This window comes from Lampetra planeri, chromosome 49 (assembly GCF_965212315.1).
Source record: "Lampetra planeri chromosome 49, kcLamPlan1.2.h2, whole genome shotgun sequence".
NCBI classification, from domain to species: Eukaryota; Metazoa; Chordata; class Hyperoartia; order Petromyzontiformes; family Petromyzontidae; genus Lampetra; species Lampetra planeri.
The window spans coordinates 9,045,482-9,064,180 of record NC_136155.1 but is presented as its reverse complement, the minus strand read 5'-3'; the positions used below and the strand labels follow the sequence as shown (position 1 = coordinate 9,064,180).

Below are 18,699 nucleotides of genomic sequence, written 5' to 3'. Positions count from 1 at the left end.
ATTTTAAACAACCAGAAATGGTGATGGGATTTTAGGGGACCAGAAATGGTGACTGAATTTTAGGTGGCCTGAATTGGTTACGGGATTTTAGGAGAGCAGAAATGGTGACGGGATTTTAGGCAAGCAGAAATTGTGACGGGATTTGAGGCGACCTGAATTGGTGACGGGATTTGAGGCGACCTGAATTGGTGACGGGATTTGAGGCGACCTGAAATGGTGACGGGATTTGAGGCGAGCTGAAATAGTGACGGGATTTGAGGCGACCTGAATTGGTGACGGGATTCGAGGCGAGCTGAAATGGTTACAGGATTTAGGCGAGCAGAAATGGTCACGGGTTTTTTGGCGACCTGAATTGGTGACAGGATTTTAGGCAACCTGAATTGGTGACGGGATTTTAGGCGACCTGAATTGGTGATGGGATTTTAGGCTACCAAAAATGGTGACCGGATTTTAGGCGAGCAGAAATTGTTAATTGAATTTAGGCAACCAGAAATGGTGACAGGATTTTGTGACCAGAAATGGTGATGGAATTTTAGGCAACCAGAAATGGTGATGGGATTTTAGGCAACTAGAAATGGTGATGGGATTTTATGTGACCATAAAGTGGTGACAGGATTTTAGACCACCATAAATGGTTACAGGATTTTAGGCGAGCAGAATTGGTGATGGGATTTTATGAGACCAGAAATGGTGACAGGATTTTAAACAACCAGAAATGGTGATGGGATTTTAGGGGACCAGAAATGGTGACCGAATTTTAGGTGGCCTGAATTGGTTACGGGATTTTAGGAGAGCAGAAATGGTGACGGGATTTTAGGCAAGCAGAAATTGTGACGGGATTTTAGGCGACCTGAATTGGTGACGGGATTTGAGGCGACCTGAATTGGTGACGGGATTTGAGGCGACCTGAAATGGTGACGGGATTTGAGGCGAGCTGAAATGGTGACGGGATTTGAGGCGACCTGAATTGGTGACGGGATTTGAGGCAAGCTGAAATGGTGACAGGATTTAGGCGAGCAGAAATGGTCACGGGTTTTTTGGCGACCTGAATTGGTGACAGGATTTTAGGCAACCAGAATTGGTGACGGGATTTGAGGCGACCTGCATTGATGGGATTTTAGGCGATCAAAAATGGTGACGGGATTTTAGGCGACCAAAAATGGTTACGGGATTTAAGGCGAGCAGAAATTGTTCTGGGATTTGAGGCGACCTGAATTGGTGACGGGATTTTAGGCGACTTGAATTGGTGACAGGATTTTAAACAACCAGAAATGGTGACAGGTTTTTTGGCGACCTGAATTGGTTACGGGATTTTAGGAGAGCAGAAATGGTGACGGGATTTTAGGCGAGCAGAAATTGACGGGAATTTAGGCATCCAGAAATGGTGATAGGATTTTGTGACCAGAAATGGTGACGGGATTTGAGGCGAGCTGAAATGGTCACGGGTTTTTTGGCGACCTGAATTGGTGACAGGATTTTAGGCGACCTGAATTGGTGACGGGATTTTAGGCGACCTGAATTGGTGATGGGATTTTAGGCGACCAAAAATGGTTACGGGATTTAAGGCGAGCAGAAATTGTGCTGGGATTTGAGGCAACTAGAAATGGTGATGGGATTTTAGGCAACCAGAAATGGTGATGGGATTTTAGGCAACTAGAAATGGTGATGGGATTTTATGTGACCATAAAGTGGTGACAGGATTTTAGACCACCATAAATGGTTACAGGATTTTAGGTGAGCAGAATTTGTGATGGGATTTTATGAGACCAGAAATGTTGACAGGATTTTAAACAACCAGAAATGGTGATGGGATTTTAGGGGACCAGAAATGGTGACCGAATTTTAGGTGGCCTGAATTGGTTACGGGATTTTAGGAGAGCAGAAATGGTGACGGGATTTTAGGCAAGCAGAAATTGTGACGGGATTTGAGGCGACCTGAATTGGTGACGGGATTTGAGGCGACCTGAATTGGTGACGGGATTTGAGGCGACCTGAAATGGTCACGGGTTTTTTGGCGACCTGAATTGGTGACAGGATTTTAGGCAACCTGAATTGGTGACGGGATTTTAGGCGACCTGAACTGGTGACAGGATTTTAGGCGACCTGAACTGGTGACAGGATTTTAGGCGACCAAAAATGCTGATGGGATTTTAGGCGAGCAGAAATTGTTTATTGAATTTAGGCAACCAGAAATGGTGACAGGATTTTGTGACCAGAAATGGTGATGGAATTTTAGGCAACCAGAAATGGTGATGGGATTTTATGTGACCATAAAGTGGTGACAGGATTTTAGACCACCAGAAATGGTTACAGGATTTTAGGCGAGCAGAATTGGTGACGGGATTCGAGGCGAGCTGAAATGGTTACAGGATTTAGGCGAGCAGAAATGGTCACGGGTTTTTTGGCGACCTGAATTGGTGACAGGATTTTAGGCAACCTGAATTGGTGACGGGATTTTAGGCGACCTGAATTGGCGATGGGATTTTAGGCTACCAAAAATGGTGACCGGATTTTAGGCGAGCAGAAATTGTTAATTGAATTTAGGCAACCAGAAATGGTGACAGGATTTTGTGACCAGAAATGGTGATGGAATTTTAGGCAACCAGAAATGGTGATGGGATTTTAGGCAACTAGAAATGGTGATGGGATTTTATGTGACCATAAAGTGGTGACAGGATTTTAGACCACCATAAATGGTTACAGGATTTTAGGCGAGCAGAATTGGTGATGGGATTTTATGAGACCAGAAATGGTGACAGGATTTTAAACAACCAGAAATGGTGATGGGATTTTAGGGGACCAGAAATGGTGACCGAATTTTAGGTGGCCTGAATTGGTTACGGGATTTTAGGAGAGCAGAAATGGTGACGGGATTTTAGGCAAGCAGAAATTGTGACGGGATTTTAGGCGACCTGAATTGGTGACGGGATTTGAGGCGACCTGAATTGGTGACGGGATTTGAGGCGACCTGAAATGGTGACGGGATTTGAGGCGAGCTGAAATGGTGACGGGATTTGAGGCGACCTGAATTGGTGACGGGATTTGAGGCAAGCTGAAATGGTGACAGGATTTAGGCGAGCAGAAATGGTCACGGGTTTTTTGGCGACCTGAATTGGTGACAGGATTTTAGGCAACCAGAATTGGTGACGGGATTTGAGGCGACCTGCATTGATGGGATTTTAGGCGATCAAAAATGGTGACGGGATTTTAGGCGACCAAAAATGGTTACGGGATTTAAGGCGAGCAGAAATTGTTCTGGGATTTGAGGCGACCTGAATTGGTGACGGGATTTTAGGCGACTTGAATTGGTGACAGGATTTTAAACAACCAGAAATGGTGACAGGTTTTTTGGCGACCTGAATTGGTTACGGGATTTTAGGAGAGCAGAAATGGTGACGGGATTTTAGGCGAGCAGAAATTGACGGGAATTTAGGCATCCAGAAATGGTGATAGGATTTTGTGACCAGAAATGGTGACGGGATTTGAGGCGAGCTGAAATGGTCACGGGTTTTTTGGCGACCTGAATTGGTGACAGGATTTTAGGCGACCTGAATTGGTGACGGGATTTTAGGCGACCTGAATTGGTGATGGGATTTTAGGCGACCAAAAATGGTTACGGGATTTAAGGCGAGCAGAAATTGTGCTGGGATTTGAGGCAACTAGAAATGGTGATGGGATTTTAGGCAACCAGAAATGGTGATGGGATTTTAGGCAACTAGAAATGGTGATGGGATTTTATGTGACCATAAAGTGGTGACAGGATTTTAGACCACCATAAATGGTTACAGGATTTTAGGTGAGCAGAATTTGTGATGGGATTTTATGAGACCAGAAATGTTGACAGGATTTTAAACAACCAGAAATGGTGATGGGATTTTAGGGGACCAGAAATGGTGACCGAATTTTAGGTGGCCTGAATTGGTTACGGGATTTTAGGAGAGCAGAAATGGTGACGGGATTTTAGGCAAGCAGAAATTGTGACGGGATTTGAGGCGACCTGAATTGGTGACGGGATTTGAGGCGACCTGAATTGGTGACGGGATTTGAGGCGACCTGAAATGGTCACGGGTTTTTTGGCGACCTGAATTGGTGACAGGATTTTAGGCAACCTGAATTGGTGACGGGATTTTAGGCGACCTGAACTGGTGACAGGATTTTAGGCGACCTGAACTGGTGACAGGATTTTAGGCGACCAAAAATGCTGATGGGATTTTAGGCGAGCAGAAATTGTTTATTGAATTTAGGCAACCAGAAATGGTGACAGGATTTTGTGACCAGAAATGGTGATGGAATTTTAGGCAACCAGAAATGGTGATGGGATTTTATGTGACCATAAAGTGGTGACAGGATTTTAGACCACCAGAAATGGTTACAGGATTTTAGGCGAGCAGAATTGGTGACGGGATTTTATGAGACCAGAAATGGTGACAGGATTTTAAACAACCAGAAATGGTGATGGGATTTTAGGGGACCAGAAATGGTGACCGAATTTTAGGTGGCCTGAATTGGTTACGGGATTTTAGGAGAGCAGAAATTGTGACGGGATTTGAGGCGACCTGAATTGGTGACGGGATTTGAGGCGACCTGAATTTAAGGAATTTTAGGCGACCAGAATTGGTGATGGGATTTTAGGCGATCAAAAAGTGGTGACAGGATTTTAGACGACCAGAAATGGTTACAGGATTTTAGGCGAGCAGAATTGGTGATGGGATTTTATGAGACCAGAAATGGTGACAGGATTTTAAACCAGAAATGGTGACAGGATTTTAAACAACCAGAAATGGTGACGGGTTTTTGGAGACCTGAATTGGTTACGGGATTTTAGGAGAGCAGAAATGGTGACGGGATTTTAGGCGAGCAGAAATTGTGACGGGAATTTAGGCATCCAGAAATGGTGATAGGATTTTGTGACCAGAAATGGTGACGGGATTTGAGGTGAGCTGAAATGGTCACGGGTTTTTTGGCGACCTGAATTGGTGACAGGATTTTAGGCGACCTGAATTGGTGACGGGATTTTAGGCGACCTGAATTGGTGATGGGATTTTAGGCGACCAAAAATGGTTACGGGATTTAAGGCGAGCAGAAATTGTGCTGGGATTTGAGGCAACTAGAAATGGTGATGGGATTTTAGGCAACCAGAAATGGTGATGGGATTTTAGGCAACTAGAAATGGTGATGGGATTTTATGTGACCATAAAGTGGTGACAGGATTTTAGACCACCATAAATGGTTACAGGATTTTAGGTGAGCAGAATTTGTGATGGGATTTTATGAGACCAGAAATGTTGACAGGATTTTAAACAACCAGAAATGGTGATGGGATTTTAGGGGACCAGAAATGGTGACCGAATTTTAGGTGGCCTGAATTGGTTACGGGATTTTAGGAGAGCAGAAATGGTGACGGGATTTTAGGCAAGCAGAAATTGTGACGGGATTTGAGGCGACCTGAATTGGTGACGGGATTTGAGGCGACCTGAATTGGTGACGGGATTTGAGGCGACCTGAAATGGTCACGGGTTTTTTGGCGACCTGAATTGGTGACAGGATTTTAGGCAACCTGAATTGGTGACGGGATTTTAGGCGACCTGAACTGGTGACAGGATTTTAGGCGACCAAAAATGCTGATGGGATTTTAGGCGAGCAGAAATTGTTTATTGAATTTAGGCAACCAGAAATGGTGACAGGATGTTGTGACCAGAAATGGTGATGGAATTTTAGGCAACCAGAAATGGTGATGGGATTTTATGTGACCATAAAGTGGTGACAGGATTTTAGACCACCAGAAATGGTTACAGGATTTTAGGCGAGCAGAATTGGTGACGGGATTTTATGAGACCAGAAATGGTGACAGGATTTTAAACAACCAGAAATGGTGATGGGATTTTAGGGGACCAGAAATGGTGACCGAATTTTAGGTGGCCTGAATTGGTTACGGGATTTTAGGAGAGCAGAAATTGTGACGGGATTTGAGGCGACCTGAATTGGTGACGGGATTTGAGGCGACCTGAATTTAAGGAATTTTAGGCGACCAGAATTGGTGATGGGATTTTAGGCGATCAAAAAGTGGTGACAGGATTTTAGACGACCAGAAATGGTTACAGGATTTTAGGCGAGCAGAATTGGTGATGGGATTTTATGAGACCAGAAATGGTGACAGGATTTTAAACCAGAAATGGTGACAGGATTTTAAACAACCAGAAATGGTGACGGGTTTTTGGAGACCTGAATTGGTTACGGGATTTTAGGAGAGCAGAAATGGTGACGGGATTTTAGGCGAGCAGAAATTGTGACGGGAATTTAGGCATCCAGAAATGGTGATAGGATTGTGACCAGAAATGGTGACGGGATTTGAGGTGAGCTGAAATGGTCACGGGTTTTTTGGCGACCTGAATTGGTGACAGGATTTTAGGCGACCTGAATTGGTGACGGGTTTTTAAGCAACCAGAATTGGTGACGGGATTTTAGGCGACCTGAATTGGTGATGGGATTTTATGCGACCAAAAATGGTGACCGGATTTTAGGCGAGCAGAAATTGTTAATTGAATTTAGGCAACCAGAAATGGTGACAGGATTTTGTGACCAGAAATGGTGATGGAATTTTAGGCAACCAGAAATGGTGATGGGATTTTAGGCAACTAGAAATGGTGATGGGATTTTATGTGACCATAAAGTGGTGACAGGATTTTAGACCACCATAAATGGTTACAGGATTTTAGGCGAGCAGAATTGGTGATGGGATTTTATGAGACCAGAAATGGTGACAGGATTTTAAACAACCAGAAATGGTGATGGGATTTTAGGGGACCAGAAATGGTAACCGAATTTTAGGTGGCCTGAATTGGTTACGGGATTTTAGGAGAGCAGAAATGGTGACGGGATTTTAGGCAAGCAGAAATTGTGACGGGATTTGAGGCGACCTGAATTGGTGACGGGATTTGAGGCGACCTAAATTGGTGACGGGATTTGAGGCGACCTGAAATGGTGACGGGATTTGAGGCGAGCTGAAATGGTGACGGGATTTGAGGCGACCTGAATTGGTGACGGGATTTGAGGCAAGCTGAAATGGTGACAGGATTTAGGCGAGCAGAAATGGTCACGGGTTTTTTGGCGACCTGAATTGGTGACAGGATTTTAGGCAACCAGAATTGGTGACGGGATTTGAGGCGACCTGAATTGATGGGATTTTAGGCGATCAAAAATGGTGACGGGATTTTAGGCGACCAAAAATGGTTACGGGATTTAAGGCGAGCAGAAATTGTTCTGGGATTTGAGGCGACCTGAATTGGTGACGGGATTTTAGGCGACTTGAATTGGTGACGGGATTTTAGGCGACCAAAAATGATGATGGGATTTTAGGCAACCTGAATTGGTGACGGGATTTTAGGCGACCAAAAATGGCGACGGGATTTTAGGCGACCTGAATTGGTGACGAGATTTTAGGCTACCTGAATTGTTGACGGGATTTTTAGGTGACCAGAAATTAAGGAATTTTAGGCGACCAGAATTGGTGATGGGATTTTAGGCGATCAAAAAGTGGTGACAGGATTTTAGACGACCAGAAATGGTTACAGGATTTTAGGCGAGCAGAATTGGTGATGGGATTTTATGAGACCAGAAATGGTGACAGGATTTTAAACAACCAGAAATGGTGACAGGATTTTAAACAACCAGAAATGGTGATGGGTTTTTTGGCGACCTGAATTAGTTACGGGATTTTAGGAGAGCAGAAATGGTGACGGGATTTTAGGCGAGCAGAGATTGTGACGGGAATTTAGGCATCCAGAAATGGTGATAGGATTTTGTGACCAGAAATGGTGACGGGATTTGAGGTGAGCTGAAATGGTCACGGGTTTTTTGGCGACCTGAATTGGTGACAGGATTTTAGGCGACCTGAATTGGTGACGGGTTTTTAGGCAACCAGAATTGGTGACGGGATTTTAGGCGACCTGAATTGGTGATGGGATTTTAGGCGACCAAAAATGGTGACGGGATTTTAGGCGACAAAAATGGTGACGGGATTTTAGGCGACCTGAATTGGTGACGGGATTATAGGCGACCTGAATTGGTGACGGGATTTTAGGCGACCAAAAATGGTTACGGGATTTAAGGCGAGCAGAAATTGTGCTGGGATTTGAGGCGACCTGAATTGGTGACGGGATTTGAGGCGACCTGAAATAGTTTCGGGATTTAGGCGAGCAGAAATGGTCACGGGTTTTTTGGTGACCTGAATTGGTGACAGGATTTTAGGCGACCTGAACTGGTGATGGAATTTTAGGCGACCAAAAATGCTGATGGGATTTTAGGCGAGCAGAAATTGTTAATTGAATTTAGGCAACCAGAAATGGTGACAGGATTTTGTGACCAGAAATGGTGATGGAATTTTAGGCAACCAGAAATGGTGATGGGATTTTATGTGACCATAAAATGGTGACAGGATTTTAGACCACCAGAAATGGTTACAGGATTTTAGGCGAGCAGAATTGGTGACGGGATTTTATGAGACCAGAAATGGTGACAGGATTTTAAACAACCAGAAATGGTGATGGGATTTTAGGGGACCAGAAATGGTGACCGAATTTTAGGTGGCCTGAATTGGTTACGGGATATTAGGAGAGCAGAAATGGTGACGGGATTTTAGGCAAGCAGAAATTGTGACGGGATTTGAGGCGACCTGAATTGGTGACGGGATTTGAGGCGACCTGAATTTAAGGAATTTTAGGCGACCAGAATTGGTGATGGGATTTTAGGCAATCAAAAAGTGGTGACAGGATTTAAGACGACCAGAAATGGTTACAGGATTTTAGGCGAGCAGAATTGGTGATGGGATTTTATGAGACCAGAAATGGTGACAGGATTTTAAACCAGAAATGGTGACAGGATTTTAAACAACCAGAAATGGTGACGGGTTTTTTGGCGAGCAGAAATTGTGACGGGAATTTAGGCATCCAGAAATGGTGATAGGATTTTGTGACCAGAAATGGTGACGGGATTTGAGGTGAGCTGAAATGGTCACGGGTTTTTTGGCGACCTGAATTGGTGCCAGGATTTTAGGCGACCTGAATTGATGACGGGTTTTTAAGCAACCAGAATTGGTGACGGGATTTTAGGCGACCTGAATTGGTGATGGGATTTTAGGCGACCAAAAATGGTGACCGGATTTTAGGCGAGCAGAAATTGTTAATTGAATTTAGGCAACCAGAAATGGTGACAGGATTTTGTGACCAGAAATGGTGATGGAATTTTAGGCAACCAGAAATGGTGATGGGATTTTAGGCAACTAGAAATGGTGATGGGATTTTATGTGACCATAAAGTGGCGACAGGATTTTAGACCACCATAAATGGTTACAGGATTTTAGGCGAGCAGAATTGGTGATGGGATTTTATGAGACCAGAAATGGTGACAGGATTTTAAACAACCAGAAATGGTGATGGGATTTTAGGGGACCAGAAATGGTGACGGGATTTTAGGCAAGCAGAAATTGTGACGGGATTTGAGGCGACCTGAATTGGTGACGGGATTTGAGGCGACCTGAATTGGTGACGGGATTTGAGGCGACCTGAAATGGTGACGGGATTTGAGGCGAGCTGAAATGGTGACGGGATTTGAGGCGACCTGAATTGGTGACGGGATTTGAGGCAAGCTGCAATGGTGACAGGATTTAGGCGAGCAGAATTGGTCACGGGTTTTTTGGCGACCTGAATTGGTGACAGGATTTTAGGCAACCAGAATTGGTGACGGGATTTGAGGCGACCTGAATTGATGGGATTTTAGGCGATCAAAAATGGTGACGGGATTTTAGGCGACCAAAAATGGTTACGGGATTTAAGGCGAGCAGAAATTGTTCTGGGATTTGAGGCGACCTGAATTGGTGACGGGATTTTAGGCGACTTGAATTGGTGACGGGATTTTAGGCGACCAAAAATGATGATGGGATTTTAGGCAACCTGAATTGGTGACGGGATTTTAGGCGACCAAAAATGGCGACGGGATTTTAGGCGACCTGAATTGGTGACGAGATTTTAGGCTACCTGAATTGTTGACGGGATTTTTAGGTGACCAGAAATTAAGGAATTTTAGGCGACCAGAATTGGTGATGGGATTTTAGGCGATCAAAAAGTGGTGACAGGATTTTAGACGACCAAAAATGGTTACAGTATTTTAGGCGAGCAGAATTGGTGATGGGATTTTTTGAGACCAGAAATGGTGACAGGATTTTAAACAACCAGAAATGGTGACAGGATTTTAAACAACCAGAAATGGGGACGGGTTTTTTGGCGACCTGAATTAGTTACGGGATTTTAGGAGAGCAGAAATGGTGACGGGATTTTAGGCGAGCAGAAATTGTGACGGGAATTTAGGCATCCAGAAATCGTGATAGGATTTTGTGACCAGAAATGGTGACGGGATTTGAGGTAAGCTGAAATGGTCACGGGTTTTTTGGCGACCTGAATTGGTGACAGGATTTTAGGCGACCTGAATTGGTGATGGGTTTTTAGGCAACCAGAATTGGTGACGGGATTTTAGGCGACCTGAATTGGTGATGGGATTTTAGGCGACCAAAAATGGTGACGGGATTTTAGGCGACAAAAATGGTGACGGGATTTTAGGCGACAAAAATGGTGACGGGATTTTAGGCGACCTGAATTGGTGACGGGATTATAGGCGACCTGAATTGGTGACGGGATTTTAGGCGACCAAAAATGGTTACGGGATTTAAGGCGAGCAGAAATTGTGCTGGGATTTGAGGCGACCTGAATTGGTGACGGGATTTGAGGCGACCTGAAATAGTTTCGGGATTTAGGCGAGCAGAAATGGTCACGGGTTTTTTGGCGACCTGAATTGGTGACAGGATTTTAGGCAACCTGAATTGGTGACGGGATTTTAGGCGACCTGAACTGGTGATGGGATTTTAGGCGACCAAAAATGCTGATGGGATTTTAGGCGAGCAGAAATTGTTAATTGAATTTAGGCAACCAGAAATGGTGACAGGATTTTGTGACCAGAAAGGGTGATGGAATTTTAGGCAACCAGAAATGGTGATGGGATTTTATGTGACCATAAAGTGGTGACAGGATTTTAGACCACCAGAAATGGTTACAGGATTTTAGGCGAGCAGAATTGGTGACGGGATTTTATGAGACCAGAAATGGTGACAGGATTTTAAACAACCAGAAATGGTGATGGGATTTTAGGGGACCAGAAATGGTGACCGAATTTTAGGTGGCCTGAATTGGTTACGGGATATTTGGAGAGCAGAAATGGTGACGGGATTTTAGGCAAGCAGAAATTGTGACGGGATTTGAGGCGACCTGAATTGGTGACGGGATTTGAGGCGACCTGAATTTAAGGAATTTTAGGCGACCAGAATTGGTGATGGGATTTTAGGCGATCAAAAAGTGGTGACAGGATTTTAGACGACCAGAAATGGTTACAGGATTTTAGGCGAGCAGAATTGGTGATGGGATTTTATGAGACCAGAAATGGTGACAGGATTTTAAACCAGAAATGGTGACGGGTTTTTTGGCGACCTGAATTGGTTACGGGATTTTAGGAGAGCAGAAATGGTGACGGCATTTTAGGCGAGCAGAAATTGTGACGGGAATTTAGGCATCCAGAAATGGTGATAGGATTTTGTGACCAGAAATGGTGACGGGATTTGAGGTGAGCTGAAATGGTCACGGGTTTTTTGGCGACCTGAATTGGTGACGGGTTTTTAAGCAACCAGAATTGGTGACGGGATTTTAGGCGACCTGAATTGGTGATGGGATTTTAGGCGAACAAAAATGGTGACGGGATTTTAGGCGACAAAAATGGTGACGGGATTTTAGGCGACCTGAATTGGTGACGGGATTATAGGCGACCTGAATTGGTCACGGGATTTTAGGCGACCAAAAATGGTTACGGGATTTAAGGCGAGCAGAAATTGTGCTGGGATTTGAGGCGACCTGAATTGGTGACGGGATTTGAGGCGACCTGAAATAGTTACGGGATTTAGGCGAGCAGAAATGGTCACGGGTTTTTTGGCGACCTGAATTGGTGACAGGATTTTAGGCAACCTGAATTGGTGATGGGATTTTAGGCGACCTGAATTGGTGATGGGATTTTAGGCGACCAAAAATGCTGATGGGATTTTAGGCGAGCAGAAATTGTTAATTTAATTTAGGCAACCAGAAATGGTGACAGGATTTTGTGACCAGAAATGGTGATGGAATTTTAGGAAACCAGAAATGGTGACGGGATTTTAGGCGACCAGAAATGGTGACGGGATTATAGGTAACCAGAAATGGTGACAGGATTTTAGGTGACCATAAATGGTTAAGGGATTTTAGGCGACCAGAATGGTGACGGGATTTTAGGCGACTGCAATGAGGGCGGCGAAGATCGTCACGAATCGGCAATCAAGGGATTTGACATGGGTTTCCATATTACCTTTTTGCCGCCTCTTGGCGCAAACGTGGAGCGACGATGTTCGACGGCACGGGAAGCCATGTTGCTGTGCGTCGATTGGCAGGCCCCTGATGGTTTGCGACACATCCAGAGTTGAGTTTGTGCGTTGCCACTCTACAATGGCATGCACAATGTGGCCATCTAAAGCAGTGCTTCTCAACCGGGGGCTTGAAGTGATGTATTAAATTACGTAATACGTGAGTCATTGTTGAATAAATAATCATGTATGAATCTGCCAATATAACTGCAATAAAATTGTAATATATATGGTAACCTCGACCGATATAAAAGAGCTTTCTCAACTTACTGATCGTCAACAAAGTTGCTTCCAATAGTTACCAACACGCGTGGACAAATTGCGTCATGCATGCTGAGCGTCCATTGAATTTTGTAATCCCTTGCAGTTACTTAAATAGTTAGGATACCTCACAAAATAGACAATTGGTTAAAATATTGATGTTCATTTTTCATACATTTACTTATCATGTATGAATAATTAACACTCGGTTAAAACACAATTTAACAAGGAGGGGTACAGCAGTAGCCCAACAAGGTTGAGAAGCACCACCTTTTAGGACTGGGGCGATTGCTCCCCAGTGGACAGTGTCTGTCCTCGATTTGACTTTGGCGATCATCCTCCGGAGACGTTCTTGTCAAGTTAGGCTCCAGCCAAGGGCGATGACGAGGTCCGCTGGGTGTCGGTTTGTGACCTCGGTTCGTTCCAACTCATACTTTTAGGGATGTCCGTGCGCACCAACTGCTTAGGTGGAAGGTTGACGATCATGTTTTTTTGTTTTTGGTTGGGAGAGAAGTGCTAGGAACATGTTCCTTCGGAGTGGGCAGGTAGGAACTTGGTTGGACAGCGCATTCGTGCAAGTTGCGTGGGGCGGCACTACATGTGGTGCTGAGCCCGCCCGAAGCGCTCTATGAAATACAAATCGAGGGCGTGGCTATGCACGACAGACGGACAAATAATCCCTGGTGGGCAGGGGGAACTGTTGTTCCTACCTGTACTTGAAAAAATATTCCAATGTTGTGAGAACTTCATTCTGGGTGGCCTTAATGTCTGGCAGATTGAGATCGGTGCTTCGGGCAGCCAATGTCAGATCAGTGGCCGACACAGATGAGCACGAGAAAACGACAGGCAGGTCACGGTCATGTATACGTTGACCAGTGACGGCGCAAGCACGGACTCTTGCGGGTCAAGCGGCGGCTGGATGGGTTCCCTACGTCAGCGGTTCTTAACCTGGGGTGCACGCATCCAATAGGGGTGCGAGATGCCCTTTTTGGGGGTGCGAGAAATGCCAATTTTTTTTAGAAGGTAAATCATCGAAACTACAGTGGTACCTCGGTATACGTCGTTAATTCATTCCAGAAGGTAGGACTTATACTGAAAATGACGTATACCAAACGAATTTTTCCCATAAGAAATAAAGGGAAAGGAAATAATCCATTCCAGAGTATAAGAAATGATATTTTATATGGCATATTATACATTAATGGGGTTGTATAAAATAATTTAGACACTACTTATTACTAAAATGCATACATGAATTCAAATAAATGCATAAATAACTTAAAATAGAAAAAAAATTGAGAGGAGTTGGTAGCCTACGAGGATAGTGGTGAGGAAGGGGAGGAGGAGATGTTATTTTTTGGAAGGAGAGTCCCCTTCCATTAAAACTACTGTACAGGCACACTGAGGAGCGGCGCTTTGTTTCAGTCGTGGACAGATTTTAGGCTATATGCGGGTACACGGGGACTCATCGCGACCCATACAAGTTCTAGTAAGAAGTCGTATCCCAAGACATTTTTTTCTCGTCAAAACACGACGTATACCAAATTCGACGTATTCCAAAGCGGTCGTATACCGAGGTATGACTGTATTTTGTTTCATCAAACCCTACGTATTTATTCACAATGTATTTTTTTTTACGATCGAGAATCAAAGGGGTGCAAGGCTGCAGTATAGTTTAATAACCACTGCAATGAGGACACCAAACCTGCGGCGGTTCCTAAGCGGCGCAAGCAGTGACTTCGCATCGAGTTCTGCTTGATAAGAGGGGAAGCGTTGGAATGGGGAACATTGGGGAGGGGAGGCCATGGAGGACGTTGAAGACAGCGAATGATATTCAGCAGGTCGGGGATTAGATTGGGAGATAGATCCGAGGGTTGGATTTGTATCATTCATTTGCCAAGTTGTCGAGTATTCCATTTGCATTGGATTTGTCATGACATACTCACGCGGGCAATGTTGATAGCTACTGCGGTGATGCATGGAAAGACAAAATCAGGGAAAATGTACGTTATTTGGAAGTAAGATTAACTAGAATATTGGAAAAACAAAACCAAAGTGACTAATTATTTCCTCTTATTTCTGACAATAAAAGTTTAAATAATTGGAAATATGTACATTGACGATACCACTACTGCATGACGTTTTTTTGTCACAAATACAACCTCATAGGTGACGATTTTTGTATTTAAACATGTAAGCACCACTCAGCTATGTAGCTCTTTTTCATAAGCGACCTGGCCACAAACGATAGCTCAACGAAGTGACTTACCATGTGGAAATGTATAGTAGCCAAATACTCTAAACGCACGTTGATTCTAAATGGAGAAAAACCGGAAGAAACTGAGAAAAATACACGCGACCACGGGGAGATACACACGCAAACTCAAAATATACAGCAGGTGTCAAGGTTGGGGTTGAACCCACGACCTCATGCATACCAGGCGAGGTAGTTAACATCTCCTAGCCACCGTGGCGCCCTGACAGTGCGAGAACCGCCGTTGACTTTGTTCCGCCGCGCCTCCCCCGTGGCTCGCAGGGTCCCGACTGCTGCTCGGACTTCTCCATCTCGTTCCACTTCATGGCGCCGGAGTGGATGTACGCATTCGAGTACTTCGCCTACCACCTGCGCCCATACGGCTACCAGCATCGCCCCACGCCCATTCGCAGAGATTATTTGTGGGACTCGTATTAATAACTCTTTATGTGAAAGTAATCCGTGATCAAGCGGCGGAACTGCTTTGTGTGTTTAGTTTGTTTTCCTTCCCACCGCGCACCTCCGATTAGCACGGTTGGCTACGTATGTGAAAGAAGTTCAACATACATACACACATAAAGACCCATACACTCACATGCAGACCCAGTCTCACACAGACACCCATAGACTCACAGAGACCCATGCATAAAAAATACTTTCTTTAGAGCTTCTTTTTTGTTTAGTTTGTTGTCCTTTACCCACACCTATGATTAGCTTGGTTGGCTATGTACAGTGCAAAAGAAGTTCAACATACATACGTTGATTGCATACATTGAAAATACAGATTTAAGACGTCACCTTTTCCACTGTAGACCAAATCCGGACATGTTTCTCAGTCAGCATGGGGTCTATCAACACTGCAGTATTCTTCAATAACGTTAAACACAGTACCGGTACCAGATCTCAGCACAAATCAATTCTTGGCACCTGAACTGAGACACCAATTCCCCCACTGCCAGCCAGATGGAAAGCCTACAAACAAAACCCTAAATACAGATCTGCAGAACAATAAAAATCGGTTTTGTGGCGGTGGGGTAAAAGCGAAATTGTAGCTCGGCGAAGTAACTTTTGAAAAAACTATTTTCACAAACGACTAAAATTGTTATCGGATGTAGCTTTCACTGCCTCAATTCAACACACAGAGGACAGTCAGGGGCATTAATTGGGGACCCCGTTAGCAGCGGGCGGTTGCGTGGGATCCAACTTTTGCTGCTGTGCGGTGGCATCAGAAAGTCACCAAACTGCCAAATGACAAAACACGCAGGCGTATAGAGCCGTGACCTTGCACAAACGTTACGTTAACACCAAGCAGGGAGTGGCGGCACACAGCCCCTCCACCCTGCAGTTTGGAGGTAAGGGTTGGTGGATCATGCAGAGATTTTGTTGAGTCTCCAAAACTGGCAGGAGTTGCAAGGTGACAAGTGGGTTGACGAAGCAATCTTTGCAGGCGATTTAGTGTTGTCCCCCGGTATGCGGAGGGTTTTAGGGCACCGCAGGTTCCTTCAACATGCAAACAACATTCCTGAATAGCTGCCAAATGTCACGATGTAAAACCCTCCTGAACAACAGCATTGGGACTCACCGACACATTTCTGGATGAATAAATGACATCGTGATTCGGGTACAAAACCGACAAGAGCACGCCCAGTGTATAACTCACAGTACAAGGCAATCAAGGACTTGTCATAATTCTTAAAGAGATGTACCTCGGAGGTGATAGCGCCGAGCCAAAGTTGTGGAGCTCCTGGGTTAAAATACGATTTTACAGCCTCCTGTGATCGTCCCATGCTCTCAGCCCAGACACAACAATGGAATAATAAAAAGCCATTGTGTTAAAAACATATTTTGAACTAATTTAGATAAATTCCAGCCACGAGATGACAAAATTATATTTCACTGTCGTGCAATGAACATCACCATAGCAGCGTATGGGAAACTGCAATCCCGTGGGTGAGCGAGGTAAAGTAGCTGCTACCTTCAGGGTTTAGAGGGGCTTGTGGGCACCACCCTCACTGGGGGTCGCGCCACTCTGCAAGCATGTGAAAAGCATTGTTGCCTGACGTGACGCCGGTAAGCAAGCAGGGAATAAAACTTGGAAAAATGAACAACGCTTGCATGCACTTAGGGAGGTTAGTTAAGTATATACCGAGGTTTTACTGTGACGTTGGCAGTGCACTGCATCCATGGGCGCCAACGCATATAGAACCGTGTGTTACGCAGCACTATTGTTTGTAAAACGCTTGTGGTGTAGGGCTCTAAATAACGCATCAACCTCGATAATCTTTTTAATTAAGAATATGTTGCAAAGTACTTCAGTGTTGCAAGCATTTTGGCAGCTTTGAAATCGCAAATATTTGCTGCAGCAAAAGACAAAATAATTCAAACCAAACAACCGTACTTGCCGAAGACAAATCAGTGGAATGCCTGCCGACAATCACAACAGGACGGCCATCGCTTTAATGCATCAAGTTGTCCTCGGAAACACTAACGCAGACTTCTCAATACGTAGCAGCAGCAGCCGCAGTAGCAGAACGCAACGACGTCCTGTGAATGGATCGTCCACTCCCACCAATTTTTAGAATGCATACGATTGTTCCCGATGACGTTTGTCGACTACGTTCCGGAACGTTCGCTAGGCTGTCGGAAGACGAGTCCACGCGGTCGTCTGCCACGGCGAGCATTTCCGCAGACGTCCAGAAATACACTCCACACGTTCAAAACCCAAACATCCGCACCTCTTAGCTTTGACATTCCTCCTCCTCGAAGACACTGCTGGTGCAACCATGAACCATATCAGAACATCAAGAGGCCGATGAGCACATTACCTTCATGAATGGAAAGATAAGCCACAGTCGTGCGATCGTGGCCATGCAACCCAAACTACTGGACCATACAGTAAACCCACTGTGGTCTGTGCTGCTTTAACCGAGGAGGAACAGCAGAAAAACGGCACGAACTCTCTCTCCTGAAGCCCTCTCTTGGCTAGCAAACCTCGACGTTGGCATTCAGCTCGTAAACACATTACTGCTGCCATCGTGCGACAGAAACTGGCATGTCATTGGGGATTGAGACAAGAGCCATTGCAGGATGCTGCTGGTCACGCTTAGGATCACCTCGTTGACCTGCAGCTCAAAGCAAGCCAATGCAAACACCTTTATACTGCGGATTGGCACCTCGCTTTTAAAACTGAACTTAATAAAAGCCAAGATGTTCTCTATTAACCATACGATTTTGCGAAGGGGTCAATTACTTGGAACAAATGTTGCTTCCACGGACTATGATGAAATGCTGCTTCGCCAACAGCGCCAGATTTCCCACAATTGCGAAGTAGGGGTGCATTCTGTGGACAAAGTTACTATGAAAAGCAGTCGTGTGAAAATGGAAACGCAAGAAAATATAAAATGTCAAATTTCCCATGTCTCTGTAAAAGCTGCGCGTTATGGATGGACTTGTAATGGTATTAAAAGTGAATTTTTAAGGTGCGACTGAAGACTGTTTTCATGTACATGAAGACAGACTGTGCTGGTGATGGCAAGTTATGTTATGTTCAAAACCAAGGTGAAGCGTTCACTACCACACCTCAGTCACATCCATCCTGCCATCAGATCTGCACCCATTGCAGGCAAAGCCTGGACTCCTGGGCCCGTGCTTACAGGACCACGATTCTGCTGTGCAATAAACGCAATCCACCTGCATC

General features: G+C 44.9%; 1 protein-coding gene across 1 annotated transcript in view; it reads left to right on the top strand.

Moving 5' to 3' along the window:
• Positions 1 to 18,480, top strand: part of LOC144733969 (glycoprotein-N-acetylgalactosamine 3-beta-galactosyltransferase 1-A-like) — a 42,072-nt gene extending 23,592 nt beyond the window's left edge. The window contains exon 3 of the mRNA XM_078615998.1: positions 15,285 to 18,480. Coding sequence (XP_078472124.1) covers positions 15,285 to 15,440 — 156 coding nt within the window. The 3' untranslated portion in view covers positions 15,441 to 18,480. The remainder of the gene's footprint in view (positions 1 to 15,284) is intronic.
• Positions 18,481 to 18,699: the final 219 nt, after the last annotated feature.